At 43.3% G+C, this 24512-nt stretch overlaps 3 protein-coding genes and 1 long non-coding RNA gene across 18 annotated transcripts in view; all 4 read left to right on the top strand.

Moving 5' to 3' along the window:
* grin1a (glutamate receptor, ionotropic, N-methyl D-aspartate 1a) overlaps positions 1-4000 on the top strand; it is a 28728-nt gene extending 24728 nt beyond the window's left edge. For 8 of the 12 annotated variants that reach the window (XM_035527435.2, XM_035527438.2, XM_035527439.2 and 5 more), the window contains one exon: positions 1791-4000. In XM_035527435.2, the coding sequence (XP_035383328.1) occupies positions 1791-1859 (69 nt within the window). In that variant the 3' untranslated portion in view covers positions 1860-4000. The remainder of the gene's footprint in view (positions 1-1790) is intronic. The other 4 variants (XM_081718828.1, XM_035527434.2, XM_081718829.1 and 1 more) reach the window with 1 other exon arrangement.
* Positions 4001-4280: 280 nt separating this feature from the next.
* On the top strand, positions 4281-6122 carry LOC145658923 (uncharacterized). Its single transcript, XR_014124793.1, has 2 exons — positions 4281-4409; positions 5176-6122. It is a non-coding gene; the product is annotated as an uncharacterized LOC145658923 (long non-coding RNA).
* A 1510-nt stretch (positions 6123-7632) lies between these two features.
* On the top strand, positions 7633-13147 carry entpd2b (ectonucleoside triphosphate diphosphohydrolase 2b). 2 transcript variants are annotated; one of them, XM_027004275.3, is made up of 9 exons: positions 7633-8082; positions 8840-8957; positions 10273-10423; positions 10520-10679; positions 10885-11112; positions 11337-11606; positions 11776-11895; positions 12088-12248; positions 12501-12658. In XM_027004275.3, the coding sequence occupies exons 1-9, from the start codon at positions 7966-7968 to the stop codon at positions 12517-12519; spliced, it is 1344 nt and encodes a 447-aa protein (XP_026860076.2). In that variant the 5' UTR covers positions 7633-7965; the 3' UTR covers positions 12520-12658. The 2 variants fall into 2 exon arrangements, with proteins under 2 accessions (XP_026860076.2, XP_026860075.2); XM_027004274.3 differs by having other exon boundaries at positions 7638-8082; positions 12088-12222; positions 12501-13147.
* Positions 13148-13168: 21 nt separating this feature from the next.
* LOC113573774 (SWI/SNF-related matrix-associated actin-dependent regulator of chromatin subfamily B member 1-A) lies at positions 13169-20685 on the top strand. Of its 3 annotated transcripts, none has more exons than XM_027004279.3 (9): positions 13169-13397; positions 14535-14646; positions 14862-14970; positions 15239-15376; positions 16916-17043; positions 17181-17347; positions 17596-17786; positions 19871-20002; positions 20189-20685. In XM_027004279.3, exons 1-9 carry the CDS (start codon positions 13314-13316, stop codon positions 20226-20228), a joined length of 1101 nt encoding a protein of 366 aa, XP_026860080.1. In that variant the 5' UTR covers positions 13169-13313; the 3' UTR covers positions 20229-20685. The 3 variants fall into 3 exon arrangements, with proteins under 3 accessions (XP_026860080.1, XP_026860078.1, XP_081574957.1); XM_027004277.3 differs by having other exon boundaries at positions 14841-14970; XM_081718831.1 differs by lacking the exons at positions 19871-20002; positions 20189-20685 and adding an exon at positions 19250-19527 and having other exon boundaries at positions 14841-14970.
* The last annotated feature ends 3827 nt before the right edge of the window (positions 20686-24512 follow it).

Genomic DNA, 24512 nt, shown 5'->3' with positions numbered 1-24512 from the left:
AGCATGCAGCATCTGTCACAGGAATACAAACTGTTTCATAGTAATAACACATGCACTTGTTCTATACTCCTGATGGTGATAGAAGTAGTAGTACTGTCTTTGTCTCACTTGTTGATCCACTGTCTCTCAGCAGGGGGCGCTGTGGGCTTGATTCCGAGTGCCGACAGCAAGCCTCCTAAGAGAACATAACGGGCACATGTATTCACAGGGGTGCCAGAGGCGCTCCCATCATGCAATGCCAAGGCTGTGAAAACAAATCCCTGGTCTACAGCAGTATTGCTGGATGAAAACATTCAGCAATATTGTGCTGATTTTAAGCTTTTGCTTGCTGAACAGTCTTGCTTTATATTTCCCTGTGAAAGATGGATGTAGTGTAAACTAAACTATACCACAATTCCACAGTCGTAGTGCAGTGTTCACTGAGCGTCAGAGAAGGTCACGTGAGAGCCATATTTAAGCATCAGTCATTCATTTTGGCAACATGGCTATTGCTTTTAATCAATGCAAATAAATTTCAATGGAAATTTCATTTTGAATTTTTGTGAAGAAGTCAAACAGGCTTATGGATACATGTGTCCGTGGACTTGTCATGTCAGACTTGTGCAGAATGACGTCAAAAATTAAAACATGAACTCCTTTCTGGCATCCTGGCTCCCATGCATAAATCTATGCATAAATCTTTCCTGATTCAGTATGCGAACTTCAGTCACACATCTGACTGCAGAATTCTGTCAGTTTTGACTGACATGTTGTGGAGGACTGTGAGTTTAGTAGTCACAGTACTTCTTTCATCTTCTGCTTCACAAAAAACGCGAACTGCCCTGCTTCGGCTCGGTCCCATGGTGCAATGGCAGGAGATGTAGTCGCTCCACTTGCTATTTTTAACCACATTTGTTTTTCCACATTCGTCCTGGCCATTGCAACGTGGGGAGTGCGTCATCACGGACACCGAACTTTACAGATGTCAGTGTCTGACACAAACAAACAAACAAACAAGCAAAAAGCAAATGACATGGTGACTGAGCTTCTGCAGGGAGCTGGGTGCTTTACTGCCCCCCCTGCAGAGCTCCGCCAGAGAACAGGCGCGCTGTCTGGCTGCACTCGCTTCAGAGAAGACAAGAAATCCGGATCTCCAGTCTTAAAACACCTTTGACTACAACTGATAAAGATATACAGAAACAAGATGGCACTTTCATATCTTAAACATCCGAGACATGCAAGCGATTGCCTCAGTATTTGCATATCCTGCAGAGTTTATAATGACGCATCATAAAGATCGAGCTAAATATCAGGCTGGAGTGGTCGGCCAATGAGCGACTCCAATCGTATGGCCATATAATACACTGGAGATCCAGTTTTCTGTTTCATGTAGGTCTGAATTCCTCCTCAGGCAGTTACAGAAAAATACAAAACATATTACGGATTTTTCACACAGACTAAAATGGTGCATTAATGAGCAGGCTCATGCACATCAGATAGCAATGCCGAGCCTGCACTGTTAGATATGCTTGCTCCTGTAGCCCTACTTGAAGCTTTTCCCAAAGATTATTTATAAACAATTTCAGGCATTTTGATGGAGCTGCTTCTGAACTGCCTCTGGAGATAAACTTGATGTCCTGGCCACTCGTGAGTTACGGGGGAAGGGTTTTACTAATGCCCTGTCTCCTGTCTGTTTTTGTGCCTGCTTTTGCTCCTCTCTCCCTCTCTCTCTCTCCCTCTCTCTCTCTCTCCCTCCCCTCTCTCCCTCTCTCTCTCTCTCTCCCTCTCTCTCTCTCTCTCTCCCTCTGCAGCAGTATCCACCCACAGACATCACGGGCCAGCTCAACCTGTCTGACCCGTCTGTCAGCACTGTGGTGTGAGGCACGGCTAGCAGGAGAGCAAGATGTGGGTCTCTTACGGACAAAGTGGGGAAATGGAGTTGGGATGGGGCAAGAGTTCCTCTCTGGTGAACACTGGCTGCCACTCGTGAGCTTCTGACCTTTATGGAGACACAAGAAATGATCTAAACTTCCTAGTGGGATCTTCTCTGGACTTTGAAAATGTTTGCAGCAAAGAATAAAGAACTATGCTGCTGTTCTTAGAATGCACTGAAAAGATACTAGCTACTACTCTACACACACACACACACACACACACACACACACACACACACACACACACACACACACACACACACAGATATGCACATGCACAATAAGGTCTTCACAGATTTAGACTAAACTTAGGATACGTTATCAGATTTCCTTTAACCTAACAATAATTTGTTTCTTAATTCTTTTTGAGTGTTTTTGTATTGGTTGTTACAGTGAACATACTGATTAAGTGTTGTATGTGTATTCTGTTACTCAGAAAAAGGGTCAAAAGCTATCAGCCTATCACAGTATCTCCAGACCACAAGGTCTGTGTGTAATAAGCTAACTGTAGTGGATATCAGGATTATACTATAATTACTTTGATCACAAATATCTGACTTTTAAGGATAAACATATTTACCTATTTTTTAAATATTATGTATTTAACTTGCTTTCTGTTTTTGGAATCTTTATCTATTTAATCTACAAAGCAGGAGCATATAAAGAAGCATGCAAACACTACCTAGGTGCAAAAGGAAGGTTAGGGCTTTGTCAGTAGGCCTGACATTAATATTATTTCTAATGATACTACAGTAATGTATGTGCCACTTTACAACATGCAGCCTTGCGTTTTGCGTGTTAATGTGCAGCTCCTTGTTTTGTACTTAGTAACCATTTGTACACTCTCAAATGTGATTACCTCTTTAGTGGTCTGCTACCTGCATGTCAACCGCATGTGAGACTTCTCAAGTCACTGAACTGAATTGCCCCAATCAGTTTTTTTTTAAGCTTATTACCCAGCTGGAGGAGCTCTTGGTCAAGTCCCATTTGTGTGAATTTCCTAAAGTCTTTTTGATCAAAGAAATTCTCCAAAGTTCTGCCTTTTTAGACAAGTGAAATACTGGAGTGTGACTGATACACATGAGATATTGTTTTATTTCACATAAGTGGAATTCACAAACTTGTTCTTTGGTCAATCCCACCCCACCCCACCCCTCCTATGATGAGGTATCTGATGTGATCTTTCTCATCTTCAGTCGCAATGGGGTGCATCAAAGGGCCAGGTTTTTCATCCAATCAGCACTTGGTCTCTCATGCAAAACTGCCTCTGTGTTATGAACTCAGGGGCCTTTTACATGGGCAGAAACCAAGTGTATTGCTCGGTCTAGGACTCTGGTGCTGCAGTTTTGTACACACCTCTCGGTTAGATGCAAAAACAGGCCGTTTCCCGCTTTCTGGGGTTGAGAAACATCGATACTACCGCACAGCAAATGGACAGTCTGCTGTAAACAAGTGCTCACAGGAGCCCATCGTCTCCGTGAAAAATACTTAACCAGCAATTAAATACAAATGACAATGTGAAAATTATGATTTGACTGTTTTTGTTTAAACCAAATCTTTTGACGTGAAAGTATACATGTACATGTGCACAATGACTGAATTGTTATGCCGAGAGCTTCAGAATGAAGAATGCATGCTCGTGGCATTTCTTTGTGTTTAGATTCATAGTTTGCATACCTGAAAGTTTCACTTCTGTATTTGCCTTCAGGCCAAATGAAGTTCACGTCAATTTTTCAGGCTGGGAAAGATTAGGAGTGTTGGTGGATGCTATCTGATGCGTTTATGATACAGCATTTAGGTGAATGCTGTCTAATGAACTTGTGACACAGGACTGTGCTGATCACTGATATACAGTCATACTGTAAATCATGTGATAGATTGCTGACGTCCACCCATCGTGACCAATACACACAGGCCTATCGTAAGCCTTTAGACTAATTTAATTAAGGATTGTCTACTTTTTAGTTTATTTTCGAATCAAACGATGCACACGTTTTATTTATAGATTTGTTTATAATAATGCAAATCTACGTTTCTATGTGCCAATAAAAGCAAAAACGCGCTCGTGTCAGCGCACACTACAACAAGTGGTGATCAGTTTGTTTCATTTCCACTTCATTTCCATTCAAGAACTGCCGTCGTTCACATTGCGTTGCGTTAAAAACTTAGTCAAACTTAGTCATACGCCCTGCGTGCATTATCTTACTGACTTCAGTGGACGTGTGAGGAATACGCTGTCTTCCTCCCAGTTAGCACGGCTGTGAGGAATGGGAGTAATTCCCATTGCGATAGGAAGGATGTGGTTTAAAGAGCGCTATCCACGCCCAGCTCACATAGAAGCTGGACGAGTTTCAAAGAAAGGCAGGTTAAACTAGACTAAAATTGCTAATATCGATGTTTTCTAGTTCTTGTGTTTTACTCAAGATACAAGCCTAAAAGTTCATTTTCTTTATCCAGGGTATCGCTTATCAGATGAACGATGGCGTAGGACTCAGGGTATGTGATTTACTGATGTTGGATTTGCCTGATCTGAGTAGGTTTTCTTTCTTTCTTTCTTTCTTTCTTTCTTTCTTTCTTTCTTTCTTTCTGTTTAACCGGAGTGATGCTTACTGGTGCATCGGCCATTATGTAAACATAAAAAGCGAAAGCGTAAAGAGTCAATCATTTATTCGCCCCGATTTGCCGTTGAATGCTTGAGACTTGGCCCAGTTGTTTATTCCAAAATTACAAGTATCGTAGATTGATGTTGAATTGCTATCTTACCGAAAACTATTTCGCATTTATTTTATTTTTTCTTTAGTTCACATAGTTTGTGTTTGGAGTTTAGTTTCGAGGAAAACTGTTTATTTAAAACTTATTTTTTATATATATTAAAACTTGTTTATTTTATATATTCTGTCTTGCTCTTTAGTCAACTTTAGGTATAACTACCAAGAGGAAATAAGTTACTACAACTATGAAATTTTTTTTAAAGCCTGTTGAATTGTTGAATAACAAAGAGCACATCCATCACAATTAGGAATTTGTTTTCCCAAAGAGCTCGTATTCCATTATCTTTGAAAAGTTTCATATATATCTGTAGTAACAAGGAGTTACTGTGTTCCAATATGACCTTTGTCTCAAAACAATCCCTTAATCCCTTTAGACAACATGAATAACAGCACGATAGACCTCCCAGAGGAAACCACTACTGTTGTGTTAAATGATTGGCTAAGGGGTGTTGTTGAACAATGCCAGCTGATCTGATGTGTCTTGCTTCCAGGCTGCAGTGAGATCTGCAGGTTGTGTGCAAACACAGAGGCTTTTTTTGGCATGTAAACCTTTAGGCTGGAAGGATGGATGACGTGGAGCCCTGGCTGCACGCACCTGCTCAGCGTGGCTGCTGGCTAAAGCGTTGGCTGCAACCGCTTCACTTTGGCTCCGGCCTCGTTGAGGAGGTCGAAGACAGAGACAAGTGTCACCGGGTCAGGAAGCAAATCGTCGTTGCTCTTCTTATCTTCGCGGCCCTGGTGATTATGGGTCTGCTGCTTCTGCTGAACTACAGATGCATCATGGTCTGGCACCTGTGCGAGGAAGACGGACAATACGCCGGTGTTCCAACCTTCGGAGATGGATAAGGCACGTCCTCGTATCCAGTCTACAGCGAATGTGCTTCCGTGCAGGATAAAGAGAAATACGCTGCCATAAATATCTATAGCTTTCTGTAGAAAAGGAAACACAAGTCTGCACGAGCGACTCTTAAGGCATATTTATTTAAATCACAGCAATACATATAGTCGAACTGCACGCGCAGCCTGGAATTTTCAAAGGTTTCACAAACATTTTCACTGCGACTGTGTCATGGCGTCGCACTCTAATGGACGTCGTACTGTCCGAACGTGCGTTGCTTCCTTTTTCTTTTCAAAATACTTGCAATCAGATCTGTGCAAAGCTGCAACTGTGTAGATCAGCTGCAGTGAGTTGCCTTAAATAAAAGGAATAACCCATAAAATGAACAAGTCTTTCTAGTTACTGAGTTGTGGACCTCTCTGGTCAGTTCTATCTGAACATTAATCTAAATGTTACTCACGTTCGCCTCTACCACATGCCTTGAATTAAAATGAGAGAAAAAAAAACAAGAATATATATGACACAATTATCTCGCTGTGCTAAAAATATTTATCTTTGTACTATAAGATTATGTGAAATGCAGTAAAGGAGCTTTGTTTACTCTGTTTCAGCACACATTGTATTTCTACTTTATACGCTTGTAGTGACTTTTTAAATGCAAGCCCTGCCAACAACAACAGATAAAGCAACAAAATCATTTGTTGATTCTGAATTCAGGTTTTGGCTTGACTGCCTGTACATATCACAAGGTGGAGGTATTTGTCACAGTACGTCATGTTAATAAGGACAAATGATAAGCTCACTTCCTGACGGTAGATATTCGGTAGGCTTTGTATCAAGCCTCCTCAGTTGCTGCACTTCCCAGTGACGTGTTCACGCTTACCTCTACCGTCTTCCCTACCTACACTGAGTACATTTTCATGTGTGTATTGTGATGAAGGTCTCTCCCAACAGTGTGTTTGCCAGCTTGTATCAATAATTCAGGGTTGGAAAGCTGGTAAGACTTTTAAAATGTGTTGTGTGAAACTGGCAGGACAGGAAACAATGCCATGCAAACAGAAAAGCAAAATAAAATGTAAAAAACCTCATGAGTGGAAAAATCACACGACTACGCAAGAACCAAAATCTTAATAACTGCAAAAGAACATTGGGCTCCTTAAACTGGTATACTTCTGTCAGGGAGCCTGAGAAACAGCCAAGGGAGACAAACGGCTCACTTAAGAATGGAAGCTCCTACAAATCTGCCTTTGTGCTGCTTTTCACTGGAGGCAGTTGAAGTCAAAGAGGCTGAAAGAGGAAGGCTGGGAAATAAAGTACTACACACACACACACACACACACACACACCTACACACACACTCACACACACACACCTACACACACACACACACACCTACACACACACACACACCTACACACACACACACCTACACACACACACACCTACACACACACACACACACACACACACACTCACGCACGCACGTGTACACACTCACGCACACACACTCACGCACACGCACACACACACTCACACTCACACACGTACACACATACACGCACACACACGTACACATACACACACGTGCACACAGACACACACGTACACACAGACACACACGAGCGCGCCCACACACACACAGATCCGCTGCAGCAGCCAGTGTGCCAACCCAGAGTGCTACAGCATGGATATAGAAACGTAATGCAGGCGGTGTGATGCCTCCACGTGATTACTGTCGAGCAGGGCAGCTGTGTTTAAGTCTGTATATAATCTAACTTTGACCTTCAGTAACCTTTTCTTCATAATTCAGAAATTGCACATATCTCATCCCATGTTAAAAGCAGCCAGGCTTCATTTGGTAGTTTCCAGTGTATTCGTCACAATGGCAGGTTTTGGAACGGCTGATCTCATCTGGCACAGTTCCAAAGCCCCATTTTTCAGTGTTTTAACACAATGTCGTGCTTTAAAACATGGTTTTATGACCGCATGAATAAAAAAAAATACATACGTGTTTGTGCATATATACATGACCTCGAAACATAACATACACGTAAACTGCAGAGTACAGAGCAAAGCTGTGGCTGATAAGATCCCGTTTTTCTGCTGTATGCTGGCACCGTGCGCAGTTTGAGTCATTCCGAGTAGCGACGTTTTAGATGTCCGCCCATGTCGCTCATCTAATCCTGGAGTCTTAGTATAGCCAAATAGAAATCATTTCAGTGGTGTAATGCAAGACTTTGTATGATGATAACTTTAACGGTCCCGTGTTTTGCTTTTGTTTGTTTTTTTGTCTTAGAGAGTTGGCGAATATTGCTGACATCTCATAATTTTGCATTGTTTGACTTTTAGGTGGGTCGGGCGGGTTTGTGTGATTTCTTTCGCTGCCCAGTGATAGCAGTGACTGGGAGGCTCAGGGTAGCTCACTGTTAAGACTCCAACGACAATGGACACGCTGCGCTCTCAAATTCTCGCTGCGACTGCACTTCTGCTTTTCGGAATTATTGCTATTATCCTACTCACTACACCTGTGGAGGAGATAAAGGAGCCTCCTGAATATATGGTAAATCTGTTCTCTGTGTGTGTGTGTGTTGTGTGTGTGTGTGTGTGTGTGTGTGTGTGTGTGTGTGTGTGTGTGTGTGTATATATATATATATATATATATATATATATATATATATATATATATATATATATATATATATATGAATGGATATTGTCATTTAGAAATTTATATGATAGCAACGTTTCTGCGGCACGTGTAAAATAACATTACCATTTGCAGAAAAAAATATAGCAGGTGCATGGTTTAAAAAAAAAGTTGTTTTTCTTCTGTAATCGCAGTTTATGTTGCAGTGAATTTGCTCCTAAATGTGTCTTTGTAGTTAGAAATATAAAATCTGCCTCCTCAGGATATTTCCCTTAACAAAACGGGTATACTGTTAACTTGCGTTGAACATCCCAGTGGTTCAGCCTGTGCCAAAATCTTGTCCTCCCCCACCCTTTTATCTCCTCCAACCAAGTTCCGACCTGATTTAGTTCCTTGTACACAGGGCCACAGCCAAGCCAAAGATCGTACGACCACCCCCCCCCCCCCCCAAACCCCCTAAACCCCCCAACCTTCCTTCCACTGTGGGAAGGCAAGTGGTTGAAGTGAGAATGAGATTGATGTAGTTCTCGAGAGATTTTGAACTTGCTGGGATCCCAAATGTGTGAAACTGTCAATCCGGTGGCGTCGAGGTGGAGGTTGACTGTTCCCTCTGTTTGCGCTGAGTAAGAGCCGGATGTTGAGTTTCCTTTCTCTGTTTGCGCCACCGCAGTACGGGATCGTGCTGGATGCAGGCTCCAGCCACACGGCCATGTACGTCTACAGATGGCCGGCGGACAAACAGAATGGCACAGGCGTGGTGACCCAGCACAGCGAGTGCCATGTCAAAGGTCGGAGAGCACGGTATAAATGCAACTGGTAAAACTAGTCAAAGCTCAAAGAGAAATGAACAAACGTCACTTCACTTTGCTTCACACAAACTATTTGAAATGCCTTCATTTTTGTTTTAAATTTTATATTTTTTTATTACCTTGGTCTTTTCTATTTAAATCAATTTTAATACTTTTTAAAATTTGTAAACCTTCTTGAATTGCGTTTTGCATTAAATGTGCAATGCAGAAACACTTGTGAGGTTCTTAGTGCAGATGCTAAACTTAGTATTAATGCTAACTTTACTACTGCTACTAATCTTAGTGCTGATGCGAATCTTAGTAATGCTACCAATCTTAGTACTGCTTCTAATCTTAGTATTGTTGCTAATATTAGTGTTGATGCTAATCTTAGTACTGCTACAAATCTTAGTAATTATGCTACTGCTACTAATCTTAGTGCTGATGCGAATCTTAGTAATGCTACCAATCTTAGTACTGCTACCAATCTTAGTGCTGACACTAATCTTAGTAGTGCTACTAATCTTAGTGCTGATGCTAATCTTAGTATTAATGCTAAGATTAGTGCTGTTACTAATCTTAGTGCTAATGCTAATCTTAGTATTAATGCTAATCTTAGTGCTGTTATTAATGCTAAACTGTGATTCACACCTTTCCTTCTTCCCCATCTGTTCTTTCTGTTTTAGTTTACAAGATGAAACCCTCAAAGCTGCCGTACGTAGCGAGGCCATCCTGATTTAAGCACACACCCCTTATGTTTTCTCCGTTTTAATCCCTTCTTTTTTTATCTCTCCACCATTCTGTAGAAGCATACTGATCTTAATACTTCTAGTGGCGTTACTATTCTTGAGGCAAGACTCCAAAGGAAGTTAAGGCAGGGTTGTTTGCAACATGCCTCTATAAAGAACTAGGGCTAGGTATACCTCCGCTGTAAGTGTGCAATAGAAAACGTGGCACTGAAAACCTGCCCCTTGGTTGGTGTAGTGTAATGGGCAGCAATGCAGCTGCTGCAAAAAAGAGCCTTTTCAGCTCAATGCTTTGGTCAGGCAAAAGCCATTATACTTGAAATAAAAATTCAATGACTAACCTGACACATTTGTATTGACAGCTCTCTGTGTAACACTGCTTCTTTCATGGCTGTGTCACTGCTCGAAAACTTATTTTGCTACTGCTTGAATTTTGGTGCTACAGCTGCCACAGCACATAACTGCATTTCATACACGGCTTTTTTTTTGTGCAAACCTTGTACAAATGGAAGTTGTGCTGAGCATTGTGTGGCATCGGTGGGCTCTCAAGGCTGTGTCGTCCTGCGCAGGAGGAGGCATCTCTTCATATGCCGGCCAGCAGGGGGCAGCAGGCCGCAGTCTGGAGCCGTGTCTGGAACAGGCCATGAGGGACATCCCACAGTCACGACATCACCTTACGCCTGTGTACCTGGGAGCTACCGCTGGCATGAGACTCCTAAAGTGAGCAAGTGTGTGTGTGTGTGTGTGAGAGAGAGAGAGTGTGAGTGTGACTGTGTGTTTATTTCTGTTCACCTGCCTTTTTTCCCCTATTTTTAGCATGTCCAGCCCTGAGAGGTCAAGCCAGGTGCTTGAGGAAGTGGCACGAACACTCCAATCCTTCCCCTTCAGCTTCAGAGGAGCAACCATTCTGGGTGGGAAGCAGGAGGGGGCATATGGCTGGGTGACGGTGAACTATCTTCTAGAAAACTTTATCAAGGTCTCTGAATGTGCCCTGTTTACTCCACCCCTGTCTTTTGAGAATGTTTGAGTTTATTCTTCATTTTATCTCACTAGGGACCTCTGAATCATGTTTACTTATTTATTTTTGCCCAGATATTGAGTTGTTGGTCCTCTTTTGTCATATGTGTATATAGAGCCCCCTAGTGGTCATTTTGGAAGTTACCTGCCTCTTTGCCCCACAGTATGGCTTTGTAGGCCAATGGCTAAACCCAGGCAGACAGACGGTCGGTGCAGCGGACTTAGGAGGAGCGTCCACTCAGATCACGTTTGTGACGCAAGAGGACGTAGAGGACAAGAATGACCAGATGACTCTGCGTCTCTACGGGCAGAACTATACTCTGTATACTCACAGCTACCTCTGCTATGGCAAGTCTGAAGTCTTGCGGCGACTTCTGGCCCACTTGCTCACAGTACGAACCCATTATAATTACTTCACAGGTCAAACAGTGTAACCTCTCATCTCACAAATATAATATTTTTCTAATAAGTGGAGTTGGTAGTATAGCTGCTTCACTGATTGCTTTAAAATTGTTTTAAAATGCTTTCTGTCTCTGTGATGGATGTGTTGAGAATCAAGTGTCCATGTGACACTGTTATCTATCAAAACATGTTACATATCACTTATTTCCCCAAGACACAGGGGAGCACAGGCACTGTGTATCACCCCTGTTACCCATCTGATTACAACGAGACGCTGACCCAGGGTCAGGTGTTTGACTCGGCTTGCACCCAGGCAAAGCGCCCCACTTCTTACCACGCCCAGGCATCCGTGACCATGCAGGGCACGGGGGACTACCAGCACTGTCTGGGGAATGTGTCTGAGATCTTCTCCTTCCAGCACTGCCCCTTTTCCCAGTGCTCCTTTGACGGAGTCTTCCAGCCCAACGTCAGTGGCAAATTTATGGTAAGTGAACGTGTGGTGCACAAACAAAGAATCAAATCTCTGCTGTTGGCAGCTCCGTGTGTGGCTTTAGCCTACGCAGGTCTTGCCTCTCTGATGTAACTTGAATGGAAGTTAACGTGGAGCATATCTTGGGGCCTCTCTGCTGATCTTTTATCTGTTGTTCTTTCAGGCCTTCTCTGGGTTCTTCTTTACACACAGTTTTCTAGAGCAGGCCACAGGCAACACAGTCAGCACCCCAGAGCAGCTCCTGCAGGCTGCTCTGGTTGTGTGCAACATGACCATTAAAGAGGTATCACTGTGTGTGTGTGTGTGTGTGTGTGTGTGTGTGTGTGTGTGTGTGTGTGTGTGTGTGTGTGTTTGTATTTGTCTGTTTGTTGGGGGGGATGGGGGGGGTTGAGGTACATGAGAGATAATAACAGTTACAGTAACACACTATTTTTGATTTTTCCTACAAACACTCAGAAATCTTTCTTTATGTCAGATGTCCAAATCATTTCAAGGCCAGGGGTCATTCTTGAAGGACTACTGTGCATCGACCGTGTACATGCAGGTCCTTATGTTAAGGGGATACCACTTTGATGAACTGTCCTTCCCCAGAGTTGCCTTTCAGAAATCGGTGAGCTCAACAGCAGCACTGGGAAGGTGAACTTAATCATCAGCTAAATCCAGCTTGATTGACTATATACATAATGACTTTCAATTAAATAACCAATGGTGTATCATTATTTTAGATGGCCTACCCATATCTAAAAGCTAATGTAGCATACCTACACTTACCTCTGTGTGTGTGTGTGTGTGGTTGTGCTTGCGTGTGTGCGTGTGTGCGTGTGTGTGTGTGTGTGTGTGTGTGTGTGTGTGTGTGTGTGTGTGCGTGTGTGTTTGCGTGTGTCTCAGATCGGGGACTCCTCTGTAGGCTGGGCACTGGGATATATGCTGACCGTAAGCACTCTGTTGCCTGCGGAGCGCGTGGTGCTGAGGAAGGCCCTGCTGCCTGGGGCTTGGATCTGCCTCGTACTGCTCCTAGCAGTCCTCATCGCCGCCGTGATTTTCTTCATGGCTCTCAATGTCTGCCGCAAGAACAAGAGTAATGCCTAATGATGACCAGTAGGGGGCAGAAAAGGCGCAGTATTTACTCTATATTTTAAAATGAGTAACTTTAGGAGTATTGCTTTAAAATTAATAACTGAGTTATTAAAATTAATAACCTTGGGGTTTAAGAGGTTAAAAAACCTTCTGAATGGTTCTTCTGCCTTACAGTATAAGTAGCAAATTAAATATCCAACCACTATGAACTTTCATTTTCATACCCCATCCCCAGGTGTCTGGGTTCAAGGCTAAACAGGAATATTACAGAGTTCTAAAACTGGTTATCTGTTGTGAAATACTATAGATTGTTGTGATATTATTGTAGATATAGATTTTTATTAAAACAGGAGTTTTACACTTGTTGCCAATGATGCGGTTGAGGATACGTTACACTATCAAATATTTTTTATTAAATATTTAAGTGGAAAAAAATATAAAAGAAACTGATCACTAAACAGTTTGTGTATTATCTTGGATTCAAAAACAACAACAACTACTACTACAACAATAATTGTCCAATTTATACATGTTTTGTCCAAATTTACTCCTGGAGTTTGCCCACATCAGCGCTTCCGTCCCCACTACTGCGCATGCGCGGTGTGCCGCATTGTCTTTGCCAAGATGGCGCTGAGTAAAACGTTCGGTCAGAAACCGATAAAATTTCAACTCGAAGAAGAAGGAGATTTTTACATGATCGGCTCAGAGGTGTGTGTTCATTGCAAAACGAACTGCGTTGGACCTGAACTGTTGTGCTTATTCGTGTGGCCCGAGGATATGTCGTTATAAGAGCCTGCACTTCACTAAGTCTTTGTTTTAGGTTGGCGAGCCTAATGGCTGTCTGCTTACCTGCGCTGTAACAGATGGATGGATGGATGGATGAATGGATGAATAAAGTGATCGGGTTTTCTTGGATTGAGTTGTTCATTATAGCCGACGCAACCTAAATAAACGAGCGTTCTGTCTAACATGAGCTAAGTAAATGTAAGCAGGCCTAAGCTGGTGAGATGTTTCGAGAGCTGTAGTAGCATGATGGTGCGGTATAAACTGGTGTAGTAGATGACGGTGCGGTATAAACTGGTGTGGTAGGATGGTGGTGCGGTATAAACCGGTGTAGTAGATGATAATGCAGTATAAACTGGTGTAGTAGATGACGGTGCGGTATAAACTGGTGTGGTAGGATGGTGGTGCGGTATAAACCGGTGTAGTAGATGATAATGCAGTATAAACTGGTGTAGTAGATGACGGTGCGGTATAAACTGGTGTGGTAGGATGGTGGTGCGGTATAAACCGGTGTAGTAGATGATGGTGGTGTGGTATAAACTGGTGTAGTAGATGATGGTGGTGCGGTATAAACTGGTGTAGTAGATGATGGTGGTGCGGTATAAACTGGTGTAGTAGATGATGGTGGTGCGGTATAAACTGGTGTGGTAGGATGGTGGTGCGGTATAAACTGGTGTGGTAGGATGGTGGTGCGGTATATACTGTTGTGGTATGATGGTGGTGCGGTATAAACTGGTGTAGTAGATGATGGTGGTGCGGTATAAACTGGTGTAGTAGATGATGGTGGTGCGGTATAAACTGGTGTAGTAGACGATGGTGGTGCGGTATAAACTGGTGTAGTAGACGATGGTGGTGCGGTATAAACTGGTGTAGGATGGTGGTGCGGTATATACTGGTGTGGTAGGATGGTGGTGTAGATGATGGTGGTGCGGTATAAACTGGTGTGGTAGATGGTGGTTTATACCGCACCAACACAGACACAGCGCAGGTTTCTGTCCTGGCACAGGTTGAGAGCCTTGCATCATTGCCAGTTTCATTGTATGCGTTGCATGCTTCCTCCAGGTTGGGAACTATCTGCGCATGTTCAGAGGGTCGTTGTACAAGCGGTACCCATCCTTGTGGCGAAGGCTTGCGTCTGTGGAGGAGAGGAAAAAGATTGTCGCATCGTCGCACGGTAAGTGATTCGATTGCGTTTGCATTATCTGTACACGTATCAGTGTTTGGTCGGTTTACTGTGACTTCAAAGGTCCAGAAAGCAGCCGTAGGAATATTTCACCATAGTCTCGTTTTGGTGCATTCGTGAGGCCCAAATAGTGTTTTAGCTCTGCTTCTGGACAGCAGTGTGTGCAGTGTTTTATTTTGTGATAGATCATGGTTACACAACTTTAGCCACCAGTGTGACTCTGCTGAAGGCGTCTGAGTGTGAGGAGATTTTCGAAGGGAATGATGAGAAGTACAAAGCAGTGTCCATCAGCACAGAACCGCCGGCCTACCTCAGGTAACCAGAGCATCCTCTCTGCTTCCGTTTAGATTTCAGAGTTTAAAAAGGCTGCTGAAAATACTATGAAAGCTTTGGCCTGCAGCTCTGTCAGAAGTGAAGGTCTCGTTTTAAATGTGACGCTTGCAAGCATGAGTGTGGTTTTGCACACTGCAGAATATTACCTTGGTGCTCCTACTCTTTTGCAATGTCACATAGCCCTTCCTTTCTCTCGTTGTATCTCTGTTATGTCTCTCTGTCTGTGTCTCATTCTCACTCTTGTCATCAGGGAGCAAAAATCAAAACGGAACAGTCAGTGGGTACCCACACTCCCAAACAGTTCCCATCACCTGGATGCCGTGCCTTGCTCCACCACGATCAACCGTAATCGGATGGGGCGAGATAAGAAGAGGACCTTCCCCCTTTGGTGAGAGGGAATTTTCCGCAATGCTTCACCAGCTTTCCAGCGCTAAATAAAATATTAACATAAAAGCTGTGAACAACACCTTAAAGTATATAATCTAAATTGTAAACTAAAGTCAGCCAAAATGATTTATTATTTTCATCGAAACATCCACAGGACACTCGTCTGAAAAGCCTGAGAAGGGTGAGAATATACAGAATCCCAACCAGCATTACTGAGATAACGATTAATAACGGTTCTGTTGTCCAGCCCTAGTTCAGGTTGATATTCAATCAAAATGTCCTCCCAGAGATATTTAGAAAAAATTGTGTGCCTGATCCCTAATGCGTAATCCCCTCCAACTATATTCCTAAAACTATATTTCTAAACATTGTCCTTTTATTTGGAATACTTAGTCATAATGTCTGCAGTGCACATGATTTATGATTTGACATTGACCTGAGGTCAGTCCCAAGTAGCATTCTTTCTTTATTATAGGGCAGCCAGAACAAACATTTATGTCTAGTGAGCTGAGGCAGGAACTACAATCTCTGCAGATTAACTCTGTGCATGTGATTCTGTAGATGCTGGAATTAATTGCGATTAATATTGTCTGGCAGTTCAAATTAATTTTAAGCCTTTTTTTTTGTATCACGGCTCGAATAAGCAGCCTTTACTATATAGCAACATTAATTATGTTGTCACACAGCGATGTAGGTAAGACTGGTCTAGACTGGAGGTTTGTGTGGGAGGCCCAGAGAAGTGCCCCGCTCACAACCAGCTCTCATTCTCCCTGCGTGGGTTGTTTTAGGTCCGCAGACTCCCCGAGCGTCCCGGAGCCTGGCCGTGTTTGTGTGCTGAGGTCCCTTCAGGTTGCGTAGTTTATCAGCAGTCAGCTCGTTTTCTCTCGATGCTTGCAGAAACCGGTGCCTTTTTATAGACACAGCTGTCTTTTAAGGAGGACCCAGTATTTTCCTCCACTCCCACTGTGAGAAGAGAGTGCGGGGGGGGGATCGGGTCCACTTTAAAAATGACTCCAGCTTCCTAAAACAGAAACCAGCCAGGCGGCTGATGTGGTTTAAGGTCCTTAGTCAGCCTTTCTCATCTGTAGGTCCATACAGCGCTGACCCCTCATCTGTAGGTCCATACAGCGCTGACCCCTCATCTGTAGGTCCATACAGCGCTGACCCCTCATCTGTAGGTCCATACAGCGCTGACCCCTCATCTGTAGGTCCATACAGCACTGACCCCTCATCTGTAGGTCCATGCAGCGCTGCGAATGTTTGCTGCTATAGATGCTGCGACATGGGACACTCTTAGTCTGTTACATCACAGGTCATACTTGTGCACTTTAAAGGTCGTTTACATATTTTGGCGGCCACGTGATGGACTGTTGGCAGTCATACCTCACACGTATCGGAGTTTGAGTGTTGGTTTTTAGGCTTTCCTTCTTTCTCCCTTTAATCTGGCAAAGGGTCACTGTGGAGTGCAGCGTCCATCCGCTGAAGTTGTTTTTCCTGTTGAGCCATGCTTTATTCCCAACAATTGTGCATTCTATTGCAGTTTTGATGACCACGACCCAGCTGTGATCCATGAGAATGCCTCTCAGATGGAGGTTCTGGTTCCAATCCGATTGGACATGGAGATAGATGGTCAGAAACTTCGCGATGCCTTCACTTGGAATATGAACGGTAAAAAAACAACAATAATATAAAACACATGACAAGAAGTCCTATATAACCTGAACTGGGGAAAAGCAAATCTGTCAGTATCCCCAGTGCTGAACAGGATGACAGCTGCTGGTTCTTCTGTTTCTTCTTTGCTGCAGAGAAGCTGATGACCCCTGAGATGTTTGCAGAGATCCTGTGTGACGACCTGGACCTGAACCCTCTGACCTTTGTGCCTGCTGTTGCGTCAGCCATTCGGCAGCAGATCGAGTCCTACCCAACCGACAGCATACTGGACGAGCAGACTGACCAGAGGGTCATCATTAAGGTGGGTTACCTCCGTCTCCTGCGGAGAAATCATGAGGCATCACTGGGTCAGATGGGGACGACGCCTTCATCTGCTGAGGTCATTTTTCCAAGCTCGCATGATTTGATTTTTTTTTTTTGGCTGCGATCATTCCTGAGTTGTTGATTTCATTTATGTTTGTCATTAAGAAAGTCCAAATAAACCACTTGTGTGGAGAATTTTGTAGGTATTCTGAGTGTATTGCGTGACATGTTTGTTTGTGCTGTCAGCTGAACATCCATGTGGGAAACATTTCCTTGGTGGACCAGTTCGAATGGGACATGTCGGAGAAAGAAAACTCTCCGGAAACGTTTGCCCTCAAGCTGTGCTCTGAGCTTGGCCTCGGGGGGGAGTTCGTCACTACCATTGCCTACAGCATCCGGGGCCAGCTCAGCTGGCACCAGAGGACATACGCCTTCAGGTGAGACTACCTCACACACAGGTGCACGCACGCACACCAACGGGTATTTTTATGCAGACGACTTATGAACTTGGAAGGAGATCTGACTCAGATAAGGTGCACGCGCACGCTCACACATTGAGTTTACTCAGCTGCTTTTCCTTCTGCTCGTGCTGACTGAGTCCAAGCACAATGAAACACTTACTGGTGTTTTTGGGCTTCTGCCATCACCATGGACACAATTAGAACAGGAAGTGGTTCGGATGTGTCTGCCCCTCAGACTCCACGCTGGACGCTCCACGCTCGCGGCCGGCTCACTTGCCTTCGTTCTTTGCCTCGCAGTCATTTTAGGCTCATTTTTTTGTGTGTTTGTTTCCATGCAAACTGCTGGTGATTTATGTGTGTTGTCATCTCTGACCCTTAGATATACAGATGAAAAAGGAAACAAAATGTCTGTCTATTTTTTTCTGTCGATGCAAATTTATTCTTTTTTTTTTTTTATGGAACAGTTTGGCCTAAAACAGCTTATATATTTGCCAAGAATGTTTTATTTTTTCAACTCTAGAGCGTAGGATAAATGGATACATTGTTGGGGCAAGCTTGTAGCATTAGATGTTTGAAGGTGTAGTATTTGGGTTTGAGTAACATGAGTGCTGTTGTAAGTAGCCTGTTTTGTTCTGTGATTTTTATCTGATTTTATCTTTGTTAACTTGTTTTTGTGCATTTAATGTTACGGTGCTTTTTTCACCTTCATGTGTTCACATGTCACAAGTACGAGACGATAAATTATTCAAGAGAAACAAAAGCACTTCCCACTTAGTGACATGGAATGTGTACATATTCATTAGTCTGTGTTAGAGCACATGCACGCGCGTGCACACACCCTGCATCCTGTTTATATCAAGACCATCTTCACTGTGTAAATGCATCATGTCTTAGTCCACATTGGTTTATCCTTTACAACCAGTACGTGCTGCACCACTGCTGCTAGCGCACGTGCTAACCGGTCTGCTCTTCCCAACGGTGACTGCATAGTTTGGCTGAATGCCCTACCCCTCCACAGCACAGAGGTCTGCCACTGCACTATCGGGATGCTTTTGTTCTGTTACTCCCACCACATCGCCTTTGCTCTGTCGCTGAGGGGTTAGAGTTCGTGCAAAGTGCCTTGACTTGCCAGTCCCTGTAGATCAGGGATAAAAATCACAGATATTAAGACAACACGCCTTTTTTTTCTATTACAAAAGTCAAGTGAGGGCATGACTTGATCACTGGGATAATATAATAATATGACACACAACCTGTAGCATGTATACACTTGAGCAGCCGGTCACGTGTTGCATTATGGGGCTGCGTAGAGAGGCTTCGAGAGGGTGGGGGCGGGTTCCCTCTGACGTGCGGTTGCTCAGGTGTATTCATCAGGTATAACTTCACAGTTGCTTCTGCTTCTCCTAATTGTTTGCTTCTCCCACTGTCTGTTTCAATAGGTCTGATTTCAGGTCAATATGCTTCAAAATTTCTTGAGCTCCCTCCTTACCCCCGCGTTTACACCCACTCCCACCTTCATGTCCCAGGAAGCTGAGTACCCTCGTCTCTTTCCTGTTCTTTTGAACTTTGCAGGGTTCAGTACTTAAAGCCACCTGTGATATTACTGTAAATCTGAACGCTTCTTACAAGCATAGACAGGGTAGATAGCTCAGTGTGTGTTGGTTACACAGTGACATTAGGACAATGGAGAATATCTGACGCGCAGACCTTTGTGTGGAGCTACTAAGATCTGAAGTAACAGACAGTGGTTCCGTTGAGTCATTGCCAGTTGCACGTGATGTAATTGCTAAATAATGTTTTTGAATTTTCCGGTATTAGCATTTGTGCATGCTGTTGCAAGTTATTTTATTTCTATATCAAAGCTTCCAAATAATGTGCAAACAGTATCTCTAGATTTTGAACTTGATGTTTAAACAACAGTTATTTAGACATCTCTCCAGATCAGCCATCACCCCTATACTTTATGAGTCACCAGTAGAAATCACACTGGTTCCATCATGGTATCATGGTGTAATATTTCTCTGCTGACTACCTGTGATTGTGGTATCATTTCCCTGTAGTGAGAACCCCTTGCCAACTGTAGAGATTGCCATTCGGAACACGGGTGATGCTGACCAGTGGTGCCCCCTGCTGGAGACACTGACAGATGCAGAGATGGAGAAGAAGATCAGAGATCAGGACAGAAATACAAGGTTTGAGTTTGATTGTCGAGTCTTTTATGTCAAAACCTACATTACTATTCAAACTTTTCTGACTCATAATGAGTACAATAAAAAATAAGTATAATATGATATAATTACAATTTGATAAGTTGATGTTTAATCTTGCAATTTTCTTAAAAGATCCCCAACACCGCAGCTTTGATTTTGTGTTCCCAGGCGCATGCGACGTCTTGCCAACACCGCCCCCGCCTGGTAGAGAAGGAGAGGTTACAATGCCGTTCAACGAGTTTAAGGCCTCCTATAGGTACCGCTCTTGCGTGGAGCCGCGTGACGCACTGGGTTCCACTCCACCAGCCTACAGACCTCCAGTGCCCCACAGCCACGTTACACACAAACCTGCAGACCTACACACTGGCCCTGCCATCTGCACAGGCAAGCCAGCGCTACTCTGGGGCTTGTACTGATCCTGTATCAGGCGTAAATGAATTGCTCACTGAAACTGTTACTCCGGTCTGACTGTACAGAGGCACTTGCCTGCTTGTCTAGATCCGATTGTGTAATTTGTAGTTGCACATAGTTACACACATCACAGGAGAAGGAATATTTGTGAATTGATTGTGCTTTTCTTTTATCAAAAGGTGCTAAGGCATACTGTGTACTTGATGTGCTGGGTTTTTGTTTATTTTTTAATAAAATAAACTATTCCTAATAAATGTTTGTTGTTTATTCTTCACCATTTGGGAAATTAAGATTTTTAGGGTTGTTTTTTCCAGCATTTGGAAAATTGAGTTTCTTTATAAAAAGGCATAACCAGAGCGTGTTAGTTAATGGGAAATAGTGCAATGCATTTATGAACCGCAATATACTGAATTTCAAATGCATCCATTGTTTTATTGCCCAATAGAATTATGTTGTAACCTTATGTGGGGAGTTATGGATAATGGACAAGTCACTGTATAGTTTTGTAACTGAGCATACACTGGAGTGTGTGTGTGAGCATTTATGTGTATATAATTTTTTACAATAATGTGTTTTTGTTGTAGAATCTTAAGCCTTCGGCATTCTTTTAGACTGCTTAATCAAGCACTTGACATTCAAAGAGCTCTAGAGTTTTCCGCCAGGTCTTTTGAAACTAGGTACTGTACTTTTATGTGAATGGAAGCTGGAAACACTTCACTCAAAGCCCCTTTAACCACTGGATGTGCAAGATTACATTTACCCATAATCCTCTGGCAGTATCTCACAGCCTGGCTGAGTATTACCATAATGAGATATGTGAGACAAGAGAGCCTATGAGATCTAATTAAGTTTTTAAGTCTGGTTTGGTTACATTACTGTGGTCTCATACAAATATCTTTGCATGGCAAAGATTTTACGTTTAGATCAATCCGTACGCAACTACACAGCGATGGTTTGTTTTGGCACGGTAATTACATTGTAAAATGCAGAAATATCAGGATCCCCCCGAGCCTTGTCAGATCTACTGAGTCAGCCATATAGGGATCAAAACCCTTTTTATATTACAGGTCCCATGGAGTCCAGTGCCATTAAGTCTCGCAACATGAGGAGCAAAGAAGCGACACCATCAGCACGGCAGGCCACCAGGAGTCAGAAATCTGTCGGAGGCTTTTACATAAACATTGCACAAGTCCAAATCATCTGTTTGGTGTGTTCCTTGTTTCACTACAAATCCACTGCGGTATAGAACAGAGCAAAAACAATAAATTGAGTATATACAAAGTGGTCATACAGAGAACATTCAGCGGACACGTTTACAGCCTTTGATGGTTAGAAATTGAACAGTAATTCAATCAGGATGGCCCTGTCTCACTGCTTTCATTGTGTTTTATAGAACGTATTTATTCTTTTCCTCATTGCCATCTGGCGTTGTGTTTCTGAACTTGGCTGAAAGAGAGAGAGAGAGAGAGAGAGAGAACAGCAGTCACAGAGCGCCATGACTAGCACTGACCTCAGCAGAAAGGAACATTTCTGGGCAAAAGAAGGGTGAGGGAGTGCCCTGTAACAACCCAGATGTGATCGGAACATCTGCCGGGTCTGTGCCGCACAAACGCGTGGATGTCAATCACGGCGCTCTATGGGGGAACAAACACTCCGTTACAGAGACGGGGTCCATCTGATCTGAAGTGCAGGAGCGCACGTGCAGGGAAAGTCCAGCAGGGACGAAAACAACCTCTTTGTATCTGTCTTTCATGTGCTTTGAATCATTGCTAGCTAATCTCGTGTAAGATGTAGCTAAGACACCCAAGACCGAGGCTGATCCTTCTGAAGAAAGATAGAAAAAGCATGAAGGCTCCCTTTCTGAGCACACCTGTGATGCATTAGAGAATGTGCAACTCTGTAGCCAGTGCACCTTTGCAGGAGTAATGTAATAGAGTAGAGAGCATAAATCTAAATGATTGCATATGTCTGGAGCACACAGGGAGGGTAGGGGTGTGCGCGCAAGGTTTCCAGATAAACAGAACGTTTCGGACGGAGGTCCTTCATCCTTCATGCGAGTGAAGTGCCTCTGAATTCTTAGGAGGAAGAAAATGTTTATATAAAGAAGGATATTTAAAACATGACATCCACTACTGGCAAGGCATCATTTTGATACTAATGGACACTGCATTAATGGCATATCTGTTTGCATTGCCAGTTGTTGCTATGACAGCAGTGACGTTAGGAAACTCAAAGAAAATTAACTGGTCTACACGCTTGGAACTTTAAAACCCCATGAAATGAATGTTCTCTCTATATATTTTACTACAGTACACCTCAGTTACTCACCTGGAATCTTTGGATTTTTTTTTTTTCCCCAAAAAACCTTTTATAATATGTTTGTATTATTTTACAAGGAGCAAACAATCTGGTAGTCTGCATTTGTGAGTCTGGTAAATGTGAATTAACACATTTACCAGACTCACAACGTCCCAGTGGGTTTCAGTTCTCTAAAGCATTATGGAGTAAAGATCATTTTCTAATGAGTACAAAAGCTTCAGCATGGGTTACTGATGCTTCTGGAAGACCCATACCACTGGAAGACCCATACCGCCGGAAGACCCATACCGCCGGAAGACCCATACCACTGGAAGACTCATACCACCGGAAGACCCATACCACTGGAAAGCCCATACCACCGGAAGGCCCATACCACCGGAAGACCCATACCACCGGAAGACCCATACCACTAGAAAGCACTTACCAGTGTAATGCTCACACTACTGGGAAGCCTATACCACTTTACTTCAAATTAGGGATCAACCTGGAAGCCAAACAGAAGCCCTTCTATTACCACCCATTTGATTTGGCTTAGTTCAGAGCAGTGTTTAAGCAAGCTTCAGTCCTCTCTTCAATTATTTTCAGTTTGGACAGTTAAAGCTGTGTTTCTTTCGTGTGACCTTGACCTGCTTTCACCGTGTTGTCTTTAGAGCTTACATGCTGTTAAGTATTTGTGTTTGAAAAGCTTGAGAAATATGTGTGAGGACTTCATGTGCAAAATGCGGAGGGTTAGAGGGTCAAGTGGGAGCTTGTATTTGGACTAGCACGGGCTTGCCCTGGCCCTGAAGGCAAGCTCACGTTCCACAAGTTCAAGGTGCAAATGTAATTTCCACCATTCAGTTGTTAAAAGCTGCCAGAAATGTGTGTGTGTATGCATACGTGCATGTATGTGCAAGCACCAGGGTCCTCACAAAACCCTGTGCATCTCCACAATCTTGACTGAAAGGCTTCATTTGATACTCTACAGCTCTACTCTGAAAGGTCACGTCTGCTGGGTGCTCACATATTTGCAGTGATGAGCATTGGAGCATAGCACTGAGAGGAATGGACCAGTACACCAGTACACTGAACACTGATTGGAATGGACCAGTACACCAGTACACTGAACACTGAGTGGAGTGGACCAGTACACCAGTACACTGAACACTGAGTGGAGTGGACCAGTACACTAAACACTGAGTGGAATGGACCAGTACAATGAACACTGAACAGCGTGCTGCTGACACTTTGGAATACTGCTCTGGATATCCAAACCTTGGGATTTTTCCCTACAGCAATGTTTGTGGCTGACATCAGTTGCCTGCTTCTGATGTCCACTGAGGAAGGGACAGTGGAACAGTGTATCAGCTCTCTGTTGACTCTGCTACATGTACAATAGAATTAGAGCAGGTAAGAGAACTACAGCGAGTCCACCAGAGTGTTACGAGGCATTTTCCTTCTTTGTGAGACAAAACCCAACCAGACTGGAGCCAGTATGCAGAAGGATCACTAGTTTACATGGTACAGTGTGCTTTTACAGTGACATGTTCTGTGCCTTAAAATGGACTGTAATGAACTTCAGACAGAGACATGGAACCACAAACCAGACAAACGGATTAAGTGACAACATAAATGGAATAGCAGGATGGATTCATGGATGTATCCTTTTTGATTGGCTTACATCAAGAAGAAACAAAAATGACTGCATGTACTTTAAGGGACATTATTGGTTGATGAAACAAAGAAGACTGTTATGACCAAGCCAATGTCCTTTTAGCTAGCG

Source organism: Electrophorus electricus, chromosome 8, assembly GCF_041902795.1.
Source record: "Electrophorus electricus isolate QZ-2024a chromosome 8, ASM4190279v1, whole genome shotgun sequence".
Taxonomy (NCBI): Eukaryota; Metazoa; Chordata; class Actinopteri; order Gymnotiformes; family Gymnotidae; genus Electrophorus; species Electrophorus electricus.
Note: the sequence above shows the minus strand (reverse complement) of the source record. Positions and strands in the feature narration are given on the sequence as shown.

Coding starts and splice junctions, on each gene's coding strand:
- entpd2b (XM_027004274.3), top strand. CDS start 7,966: ATGGACACGCTGCGCTCTCAAATTCTCGCTGCGACTGCACTTCTGCTT. Junction 10,424..10,519: donor GCTGGCATGAGACTCCTAAA/GTGAGCAAGTGT, acceptor CCCTATTTTTAG/CATGTCCAGCCCTGAGAGGT. Junction 12,223..12,500: donor GAGTTGCCTTTCAGAAATCG/GTGAGCTCAACA, acceptor CGTGTGTCTCAG/ATCGGGGACTCCTCTGTAGG.
- LOC113573774 (XM_027004277.3), top strand. CDS start 13,314: ATGGCGCTGAGTAAAACGTTCGGTCAGAAACCGATAAAATTTCAACTC. Junction 15,377..16,915: donor AAGAGGACCTTCCCCCTTTG/GTGAGAGGGAAT, acceptor ATTCTATTGCAG/TTTTGATGACCACGACCCAG. Junction 20,003..20,188: donor GATCAGGACAGAAATACAAG/GTTTGAGTTTGA, acceptor TTGTGTTCCCAG/GCGCATGCGACGTCTTGCCA.